Below are 10,826 nucleotides of genomic sequence, written 5' to 3' on the forward strand. Positions count from 1 at the left end.
CCTTGTTTTTCCCCCCTGGGGTTGTCCCCCTCGCCCACCCCCCCCCTCCCCCGGGCCCCAGCCCCCCCCCCCCCCCCCAGATTAAGATATGTCCCACGTTGCTGGGAAAAAACAGAGCTGGTACCCAGACCCCTCCTGTCCGCTATGCACTAGAACAAATCCCCCTCCAGTCTTGTATCCAGAATATAAGCTAAGCACACCCTGTCTCTCCTCTTCTGTGAGGGCTGGGGAAGACGTCTGTCCTCTAGCCGAGGAGCACAGCCCTTTGCCCTGCACGCTCTTCTCCCCAGACCTGTGTGTTTGGCTAGGGAAGAGGGGACAGCATTCATGACTGGTTCAACTGAGTGGGGCCTCAGACGGGCACAGAGGACAGGGCACGTGGGGCCTGCTGGGCATGGCCATGGGGGCATTTATTGAGCCGTGTACATGCAAACTAGCTCAGCAACTGCACAGGTTCTGCCTGGCTGGAGCCAGGTGCACAGGGGGAGTAGAGCTGATGTCTGAAAGGCACCGGAGCAGTAGCTGGGGTCTGGTGCATGGACAAGGACCAGCAATCAGCATGGGCATTTGCACGGGAAGCTCCCATTCCCAAGCTACGGAGCAAACAGCAGACCAGGGAGGCTTCTTGCTGTAGGCCAGGGAAGAACATGCAAAGGGGCAGCTGCTAGCTGAGGAGAGCAGAGCCAGTTGATTCTCTGTGCGTTTATTGTTGATACAGAGGCTGCTGTTCAGGTGTATTCATATGAGACCTGATAAGGCAGCCTGGAGACAGAGTCTGCTTTGCATAAACACAGCGTGCTGGGCACATTTGCAAAGCAAGGGCTGGGGGGGCAGCTGCGGAGCATTATGTCTTGGACAAAGCGCCAGGTGCTGAGATAAAGGGAGTGATTAGCTGGCTGCTGCCCTCAGCAGACAAGGTGGCTGGCAACTTGGACCCAAATGGGCAGGATCTCTGCGCTGCCCACGAAGCCAGACAGAAGCTGGTCAAATGTCCAAATGTTACAGGAGCAGCCTGAGCCCCTCCCTAGGAAAAACACCTGCTGCTGGCACAGCAAGGCTTGTGGTCTCACCAGCTGACAGCGAACACGCTTTGCATGCTGTGATTGTGGAGAAAGGCTCCTTGTAAGCTTCCAGCAGGGCCAAGCGTTAGATGGAGGGGAAGGACAAAATCATGGCAATGACCAGCCAGAGGGAAGCTTCTCCAGTGGGAGTCCGCAGTTCTGCATCCTGCCTTCAACAATACCTGACAACAATACTTGGATCCTCAAACAAAAGGCAGGTTGCAAGCTGCTCATTAAGCCCCAGAGCACCCCACCAAGGGAATGTCATCAACCCCATTTCACAGAGGCGCCGTTCCTGAGACCCCCTACACCACCCAAGATCCCCAGCAGCTTGCTTTAATTGCTGGAGGATGACCAGGCGGCCTGAACCGAGCGCCGCAAGTGCCCGGGCGGCTCAGTGCGCTGAACACAAGTGTCTAGGGCTGATTCAGACGCTACATCAGTAAAGCTCAAGTCAACCTGTGGCATTTCCAGGAGACAGAAAATGGCTTGGGCAGCAACGGGGTGTAGCTGCATTCATCAGTGTCTCTCTGGACCGGCACCTTCTGCAGGGAAATGTGATTTTAAGGAGCCAGAAAATATAAATGAGCCCGGTGCTGGGATCTGGAGGTAACAACCGTAGTCTGGCTTGACAGCCCTGCAGCTGCCCTGGAGCATTACTGATACTGGGGTGGTGACAGTGCCGGAGGCAGCCATGGTCCCTGCCCTGATAAACACTGCTCTGGGCAATGAAGGCACCAGGGCAGCGTGGCAAAGCAGGAGAGGGATGGAGTGGCCAGGGAGAACGGGGTAATTATAATCACACTGTGGAGCCACCCACGACTGGGTGCCTCTGATTTAAAGACAGAAAAATCCACCCTCCCTGGTTGCTGAACAAGGCAGGTACCACTGGGCAACAGGTTTCCTGTGGGTGTCGCAGCACAGCAGGGCCTTGAGGCTGGAGCTGAAGGAAGGAGAGGGAAGAGAGAGACTTTTTCTGTGGCTTCTGCAAGGCCGGGCCCACTGTGAGAGATGGTGTTGAGCCGTCTGGGGGAGAAGGTGACGAACGCGCCGCCAGAGCTGGTTTTGCTAGAGGAACAGAGAGGGTGTGCTGGGGGTGGGAGGTATGCATTGCAATGAGAGCAGATAATTGACCCCTGTGGAAGCAAAATACTTGCAGCTGAGAACTACCAGGAGCCAGATGCTATCAGTTGCTCCTTATTAGACGCTGCTTTGAAAGCTGGAGGAGTGGGAGGGGCATGGGGGGAAATGTTCAGGTAGATACAGGGAAAGGTAGTCTGGCACATTACTGTGGTGGCAGGCCTGGAGGGCAGGGTGACTTTCCCAGGAAAGTATGCAAGATAATAGTGCTTCTCCTCAGCCTCAGGTTGTGCAAGGGCCCTAGGGAGGCTCTCTGAGTGATGAAAGCAAAAACAGGATTTCAGGGCCTGTTTATATATTCAGTTATCTCAGCAGGAGTGGAGTTAAGCAGGCACACGAGCCTCTGCACGTGGTGCTAATCGGGGCTGCTCTTGTACCTTCAGTGCTCCTCTTCCCTGAATCGCGGTAGCTGCTGAGGTTTTTGGTTGTAGCTGAGTTGGTCTAAGGACTTGGCAGGCACGTTTCTTTGAGTAGATGCAATATCTTTTATTAAACCAACTGAGTAGTTGGGGGAAAAAAGTTCTTAGCAAGCTTTTGGGCGCAATCACCCTTCTTCAGGCATAGGGGAGTCTGCTGCTCTGAGGCTCCAAGGAATGAGAGAAGCTAAAAGTGTGATAAGATGTCAGTGAGAATATCAACAGGTAGAAATTAGGAAAACAAAAAGTAAAGCAGGGAAAAAATAAGCCAAAGGCGGGTAAGGGAGACTTTACAGTGGTAGGCAAGGTTTTTTGGGTTGATGTGATATCTTTTATTAGACCAACTGAATAGTTGGGGCAAAGTTCTTAGCAAGCTTTTGGGCACAATCACCCTTTTTCAGGCATGGGGAGACTGCAGTGGTAGGAATAAATACAGAAATACAGTGGTAGAAAAGAGGCTGCCTGCAAAAAAGGAAATATCTGGAAATCGGGAAGACACAGGGCAGAAAAGTGGGGGGGGGGAATAAAATGTATGAGGTCTGGTCTGGCAGGCACCTGGTGAATCGGATGTCAGGCAGGTTGTAATGCATCATAAATCCTACGTCACAATCAGTTTAGCTTCTGAGTGCAGACGGTCCTTTGGCTTGTGGCTTCAGGCCACTGAGTCTCCTGGCTTTGGAGGTGCCCCTGAAGGCCCTTGGCAGGGCTACAGCTCCCCACTGTTGGGAACCCTACACTGGCCAGATCTCCCCCATGCTACCAGACTCTCCCTCTCCCAAAGCCTCCTGCGTTCCCAGCTCCTGCAGGCCGAGCTGGGGTCTGTTGCAGAGGCTGGATAACTGCCTGGGGGGCATCCACTCTGCAGGCCCCTGTGGTGCCCTCCCTGGCATCTGCTGGCACTAGCAGAGCACCCTTTAATGCAGTATGTGGCTCTTGGTGACTTTCCGAGGCAGGACCTGGCACTTGGGGCAGAGTCCTCGTGATTCCGCGCACCTCCCTTGAATCTTATGTGAGAGGTGACATCACTGATCGTCTTATATAACTCGCCCAAATAGATGACAGGCCTTTCATGTGATTAGAGCCAGGTGCAGTGGGAACACCTTTGCCTCTCCCCAAACACTGCTGGGAAGGAAGGCATTGCTAAGTAGACAGAAATACAAGCACCATCCAGCAAGAACAAAGCAGCGCCCACTTGGTTGGGGGATAGTCAGGGCAGGGCTTTGAATCCTGAAGTGCTCATTTTATTTCATAGGTTTCATAGACATTAGGGCTGGAAGGGACCTCGGAAGATCATCGAGTCCAGCCCCCCCGCCTGAAGGGCAGGAAGTCAGCTGGACTACATCATTAGATTATACCTATCACCACATTCCCTTAGCAAACGCACCTTTCCTAAGAACACTTGCCCTCCATTCCCCGCCCCGGGCTGAGGGTTGAGCAGATTGGAGATGGCCCAACTAATATTAAATTTCCCAGAAATTAAGATGCAAGAGCGTGAGATCAAGGCAGCCAGCTATATGGAGGATAAGGGCTGTTTGTGTAGTTCACTTTGCATTTAACTCTTTGCTGTAATATCCCGATCTTTGATCCGGGAATCCAAAACTGCTCCAAAAGACTTGGATTTCATCATGGCTTGGGAAGGGAACAGTGGGTGGATTGCTGGAGTCAGCAGAACGTGGTGCTCCCGCCCTCGTGAAATCCCAGACAAACCGGTACACGGCTGTATCACGTGTGCCTCATCGGGACGGGAGCTTGGGCTCATGGAGATTTACTGTTTGTTCCTGCTGGAACAGTCTGTTCCCCATTATTCGTCTTCAGATGCACAACAAAACTTTTGGCTGGAGCTAGCTTGGAAGCAGCTAGACAGGTTGGAGGTGAGAAAGCACGATGCCTCAGAGGCAAAAATTCCCCCATAATTATACACCCTCGGCTTTAACAAGATTATAGGGCAGCGGCTCCACATGGAGAAACCCAACACTTCTTGGTATTTAGTTTCGATCACCCTCCTCCCCGCCCCAGCAAGAGCCACTGAAAAGCCAAAGAGGAGAGAGACAGGCCTCGTTTGCAGAGTTATAATAATTAATGTATTTAGATTTGTGTAACAAAATCCTCCCTGTATCTGATGATTTAACAACATTTAAACAAACAGTACATAAAAATAAAGAGGAACAATCAAGTCAGTGGCATAAACCAGCTTACATGGCTGTGAAAACAAATCCCTTCTTGACTATTAAAAAAACCCAGAACCTTCCCACACCTGTCAGAGACCCACCCCTGAATGCCAGAGGTCAACGGAGAGAGGGGCACTGGGGCCTTGCATCCCTGATAGATGATTCAGGCTCTTTGACACCAGGGCAGGGATGGAAAGTGAACTGGAAAGACTGGGACGTTTCTGGAGAATAACCTGCCAGCAGGGACTCCAGCTCGGAGGGTGTTAATGCTGAGGACGTGGGGCGGACTTGAGAAGGGGCTGCACTTCCTTGCAAGCGGCTGCACTGGGAGGAGTGCTCTTGCAGGGGGGACTTGGGAGGGCTGAAGGGTCTCGTCTTTGCCAAGGTTGTGCAGGGGCAACTGGCTCTGGCTCGCATCGAGAAGGTGCTGGGTCTGCTTCTGGAGTCGTATGGTCATAGAAACGTATAGAGAAGCAGGGCTGGAAGGGACTTCCAGAGGTCATCTAGTCCAACCCCCTGCCTGAGGCAGGAGCGTTCCTTCTCCAACCCGTCCCATACAGCCACAAGCTAAACTCTACTTCCAAGTCTGCAACACCCTTCTCCAGATTGTTTTGCCAACCCCCAGGATGGGAACCAGCTGAGCTTCCTACAACGTTTCCATGCTGTTTCTACTTCATGGACCACAGGGGCTCAGGAGGGCAGGAGCTCCATGGCTCCCATCAGACAGGAGCCCCCACACTACGCTTTCACAAACTTTACAGCTCTGGGATGTTTCAGCTGAGGAAAGAGCTTGTGAGCAGCCTGCCCTGCTGAGCCCCTTCTCCTAGTCCCTCTCCCGGCTGGCAGTGGCGTTGGGGGTCAACTCTCTGGTCGAAGAGGGTCTAAAAAGTGCGGTCATCAGCTTTATAGACATGTTAAACAAAAGACATTTCCTGAGTAGATCTGCTGCCTCTCCCCACCCCTGGACTGCTGGGTTGCGCACGACGGCAGAAAGGTGCAGCTCGGCGGGAGTCGCGGGGCCCATTAGGAGAGCAGCTTGCTGGTGGCGAAGAGTGTCAGAAACTGCACGGCGGCCACGAGGGACAAGCTGGCCATGGAGCCAGAGACAGCCTTGTTGGTGGTGGACTGGGTCTTGGTCACCATGGAGTTGGTGACAGCTTTGTAGGTGGTGGGCTGGGTCCTGGTCACCGCAAAGCTGGAGGCAGCACTGTAGGTGGTGGACCGGGTCCCGGTCACTGCCCCGGTTTCTGAAGCACAGGAAGAGGAAACCAAAATAGCAGATTAGCTCTTCTGCAAGCACCCAATGACCGAGAGGGAGTAGCTGAGAACCGTCTCTCTGGGCTTGCTGGAAATGCATGCCACTGAATAGAGGCCAAGCAAGGGCTCAGGCCTGTGGCAGGAGGAAGTGGCAGAGCCAGGTGCAGATTCCCGATGGGGATAAGACCAGGAGAAGCCTAGTCGAGGGAGCTGTGCCATTGTAAACCATTTACCTCCTTGGCCTAGTATGGAAAAACCAAGGGGGAGAGGCTGATTTATACCAACTGAACGTTTAGCACATCCTCGCCTCTTATGAGCCACCCCGGGCCTTTTAAAGGTGGTTGGAGTTTCCAGTGGGACCTATCCACATCGAAGACAGCATTGTCATGGGAGCAACTTTCACCCATTTTCAACTAGCACTTGCCTCCCATTTCATTAGAGGAGAGGAATACATCCCAAGGATGCCATTTCATTAGAGGAGAGAAATGCATCCTGAGGATGGGATGGGTTCTCAACTCAAATACAGCAACTATTATTCAACTGGGTTGCAACACCACCAGCCCTGCAAAGGGAGAGGTAGACTGTAAGGAGATTTACCGTAGTTCAGCGTCTGCATCTGATACAGGACGGAGCCATTGGAAAAGGTGACGTACACCCTGGAGGAAAGCAAATAACAAGCATTAAGGCCTTGGTCTGCATTATGGAATAATATGCAAAGGTACATCACGGACAGAGAAAGGGAAGAAGAATAAAGGGAGTCATGGAGAGCACACTCTTACTGGGGCCTTATGACAAACTCCCCTTTATCTTTTGCACCTGTACTAATTTATTAGTCAACCTGTGCAAACAACTGTCTGGCCTGTGTTGCTTTACAGCTCTTGCCAATGATTGTGTAAGAGACCTTGGGAGCAGGGCGTAACTCTGTTGACACCAGCTCCTCTGTTTAAATTGAAATCATTGTGATTGAGCCATTATCCTGATAAGCTTTTATCTACATTATGGTTTTCTTGAGGAAATGTACCCCCCGCTGGTGCAGTGCCAATGGCAACATGATGGGTATCAATCTGCTTATTTCCTACAGAGCTGCTCTCTGTGCACGTGCTAATGGAAGCAGGTCTGAAATGATGCTGAAGTCTGCCCCAAATCCACCCAGCTCCTTTCATAGGTTTTCTGTCTCCTTTTCCTGGCGTAAAAGCCAAACACGAACGTGGAGTACCTCCCTTGCTGCACCTTGAGCCCATTGCTCCTTGCTCTGTCATCTGCCCTCACCGAGTCTGGCTCCATCCTCTTTGCAACCCCTCTGCAGGGAGTTGGAGGCTGCTACGAAATCCCCCCTCACTCTTCTCTTCTCCAGACATTCCCACACCGGTTTGAATTTCCATTGCTTTTTATTTCTAGAGTGGGTGGATTCCCCTCCGACCCTCCCCCTCCTGGACTTCTTATCCCAAAAGCCTCCATGCAAGCTCCCTCTATTCCCCTCCAAGCCAAAGAAGAACTTTACTTGATTTCCACAGGACCCTCAGTTGCATCTGGGGACAGCCATTTGGCTTTGATGTTTTCGGTAGCTGCATGTGGTTGCTCTACCCATTGGCCGTTGCTGCAGCTCTGAGCTTCCCACCGGCCCACGGAGGAATTCGGGGCGATTGAGGCTTGCAGGTATGCTGCCGTACTGTTTTTGATGTTGCTGATGATTACTGGAGGGGAACGCAGGAGAGAAGAAAGTTAGTTTTTGGTGCTGTGAAACAGCAGCATCAACGCATCTGCTCCCAGGCCTCGAGGATTTTGAAAGTCAGAGTCCGCAGGCTCTGAGCCAAGGGGGTTGCTGGGCTCTCAAGGGGCTGGCTTTGCAGCCTCAGGGCCCCTTAGAGGGACCCCTTCATCCCAAAGACACGAAATGAAAAGCAGTGCCCACTTCAGAGTCAAGGGGACAGAAAACAGACAGGTTTCCCCGCGTGTCAGTGATTCCTGGCCAGGAGCGAGTCCCAGGCTCATGGCTTTGACCAGTCTGTTCCCAGCGCTGCCGGGCATCGTGCCTTTACTAATATCGGCTGGTGGGTAAAGAAAAAGCAACCCCCTGGCTCCTATCTCCTTTAATCCCTGGTTATTTCAAGTCCCCAGCTTGAGGAACCTGTAATCAAAATTATCCTTCAGTGAACCCACCGGGACATTTCAGAGTTACGGGAACCGCTTGTGGGCTCAGATCCTGAAGGACCTCTGCTGAGTCGTACCGGGGATGGTGTAGGAAGCAGCTGTCCATCGACCCCAGCATTTATTCAGATTTAGAGCTTGATTGTGCTTTGCTCAAAAGCAAAGGAAGATTTGTTACGGTTTCTCCGGAACTGGATCAGGCTCTAATCACCGTAGGGTTGGGTGCTTTGCAAGAATGAAAGCTCTTGCAAGGCAGGTTTCCTAAGAGGCATCTCAGTGGGACAGCCCCAGGCAGGTTCCCCCATTGTCTTAACTTTCATTGAGACAAAGAAGGATAAATTCTAACAGTTTTGGGGGCAAAAAGTCTACCGAAAGCGCTATGCATTTGCGGACAATTTTCAAGTTCTGTGTCAAGTTTTGGCAGAGATTAAGACTCAGAACCTGAGCAAGGAGACAACATTGCCGGTGATCCTGGAGAACTGGTCCGTATTTTGCTTTGAAATTACGAAGGCAAGTCATCTCCCCTATCCCAAGTTCATATAAAGTTCCCCCCACCCCTACGAGGAGCCAGAGAGCGAGAGCGAGACGGACACGACTGCAGCAGGAAAGATCTCGGAGACAACTCACCGGTGTAGGAGGTATTTGCCTTGTATGAAGTAGGATACACATTTAGGGTGTAAAAGCCGCGTTGAGTACCATTCTTGGTCACTTGGTCACAAAGCTGCGAATAGGCTGGAGAAACCAGGGCCCCGAGGAGGACGACGAATTGCAATGCAAAAGGGAGGACTGCCATGGTCAGCTTTGCTGCTTCTCTCGCTGCACGTGCGCCAGGGGTCTGAGGAAGAGCAGCAGAGAGGCAAGGCCTATTTATACGCTTGGGGAGGACTAAAATACAGATGTCACCACCCTCTCCAGCTCATGTGCACACACCCTGAAATGGGAGGATTCAGAGAGACACAGATTTGGAGTTTACTTCCTTCTACCTACCCAGGCTCTGTATCAGCACTCTGGATTCAAGGGAGCAGCAAATTGGGAGTTAACCAAGGGTATTTTGCATTTCATTTAAAAAAGTTGTTGACTTGACGATCAAGTCCCCACCTGCCTAGTCTTTAGCTCAGCTGAGCGTTATGCACTTGTGTTGCCGTGCATATGTGTTGCTATTTTACTCACGTTGCCATGTCCCAGTGTCCAGGCCTAGCGTAGGCTTCCTCACATGGGGAACGGCTCCAAAAAAAGGGGAGAGCACACAGCAGAGTCCTTCACAGGGCAGGGAGACACTCAGAAGATGAGAGCGCAAAAGGGCTTATCCCTCCTGGAAGCTGGTTGTAGGGCACATTCAGCTCAGACCTGGGCTGGGGGCTCATCGACCCACCAAAGTCAGTCCCACAAGTGTGCAATGAGGCTGGATCCGAGACCTGAACTAGCATGGGGCGGGGGCTCATGCCGTCCCATACCTGGACCAGCCCCTGCTGATAAAGTACAATGGAAATCTATGAGGACGAATGCCATAAGCCCCTCCTGGCTACCAAAATTGGTTTAAAAATGTTCTGAGACTGGTCCTCAGTGGGTGTGAATAAACCTAGCTCGGTTTTATAGACTTTTAAAGGAGATGATAAGGTAGACTTTTCTGGAGTCTACTGTTTTGTTTGGCACTTCCCTCTCTCACAACCTCTATGGCCAGAGCAGGTTTCTCTTCTCCAGTCCATGGGGTGGCTGAAGAAGTCTCCAGAGCGAGGATCATTGTCCAGTCCGTTGTGGATGACTTTTCAAAAAGGAAGAAGTGACCTTTCCTCTTTCTCCTAGTCCCAAAGGATTGACGGGCATCAGCTGGGGAAATGGTTACATGAAAGGGCGTCTTCTCTAGGTCCTATTGAGAACTGAGGATCAGGGGCTGAAAATAAATCACGTCTAAAAGGATGGGTACAGATCTCTGCGCCGAGATGGACCCGGCTGTTGATTTCCTCCTTGCCTGTAGATTTCTCACGTGTCCTCGCACCGTCTCCCACCTCCCGCAGGTCCCCGCAGTGCTGATCTCGCAGCTGCAGATCTCACCTCAGCGGAGACACCTGACTCACCCGGATGGTATTTTTGTTATTTCCCCCCATCCCCTGTTTTTTTGGCCGAGTCACTTTTCTTGGCGGCGTTTGCCGTGACCCAGGGCAGGAAGGGAGGATGCCCGGAAACAGGTGGATCTGGCTCAGGGCCATGTTTAAGGACCATCTGAGTCCTATGTCTTCAGAGAGGGATTTTCTTTTTCTGCCTCTTCAACTATTGTTGCAACATTTGCAGGGCTCGTTTCACCATGCACAAGAGCTGGCTCCTGAATCACATCTCCTGCGGTTGGGGAGGAGAGGGAGCTCCTTCGAAGGGTCAGAAGCAGGAGTCTTGGGCTACACCAGTAGCTTACAGTATCCGAGTCTGCAGCTGCTGCCTTTTGTGGCCAGGAAGTTGAAGGGTGCTCTGGTAACCTCCACTTTTTGACAAACCCGCCTCACTCGGTGCAAACCAGATCAGTGCAAACTGGCCAGATTTCATAGTTTCATGGTTTCTAGGGTCAGAAGGGACCTGAGAAGATCATTTAGTCCGACCCCCTGCCATGGCAGGAAAGAGTACTGGGGTCAAACGATCCCAGCAAG

The 10,826-nt window shown here is 52.0% G+C and overlaps 1 protein-coding gene across 1 annotated transcript; it reads right to left on the minus strand.

The window, feature by feature from the left end:
• Positions 1-4,675: 4,675 nt before the first annotated feature.
• LOC109292990 (placenta-expressed transcript 1 protein-like) lies at positions 4,676-9,042 on the minus strand. The gene is made up of 4 exons (XM_019510723.1): positions 8,818-9,042; positions 7,544-7,736; positions 6,640-6,698; positions 4,676-6,032 (listed from the first exon to the last, which is right to left on the minus strand). Exons 1-4 carry the CDS (start codon positions 8,981-8,983, stop codon positions 5,809-5,811), a joined length of 642 nt encoding a protein of 213 aa, XP_019366268.1. The 5' UTR covers positions 8,984-9,042; the 3' UTR covers positions 4,676-5,808.
• Between the last annotated feature and the right edge of the window lie 1,784 nt (positions 9,043-10,826).

The sequence above is a fragment of the Gavialis gangeticus genome, unplaced genomic scaffold (genome assembly GCF_001723915.1).
Source record: "Gavialis gangeticus isolate Ggan-Ray unplaced genomic scaffold, GavGan_comp1, whole genome shotgun sequence".
Classification (NCBI taxonomy): Eukaryota; Metazoa; Chordata; order Crocodylia; family Gavialidae; genus Gavialis; species Gavialis gangeticus.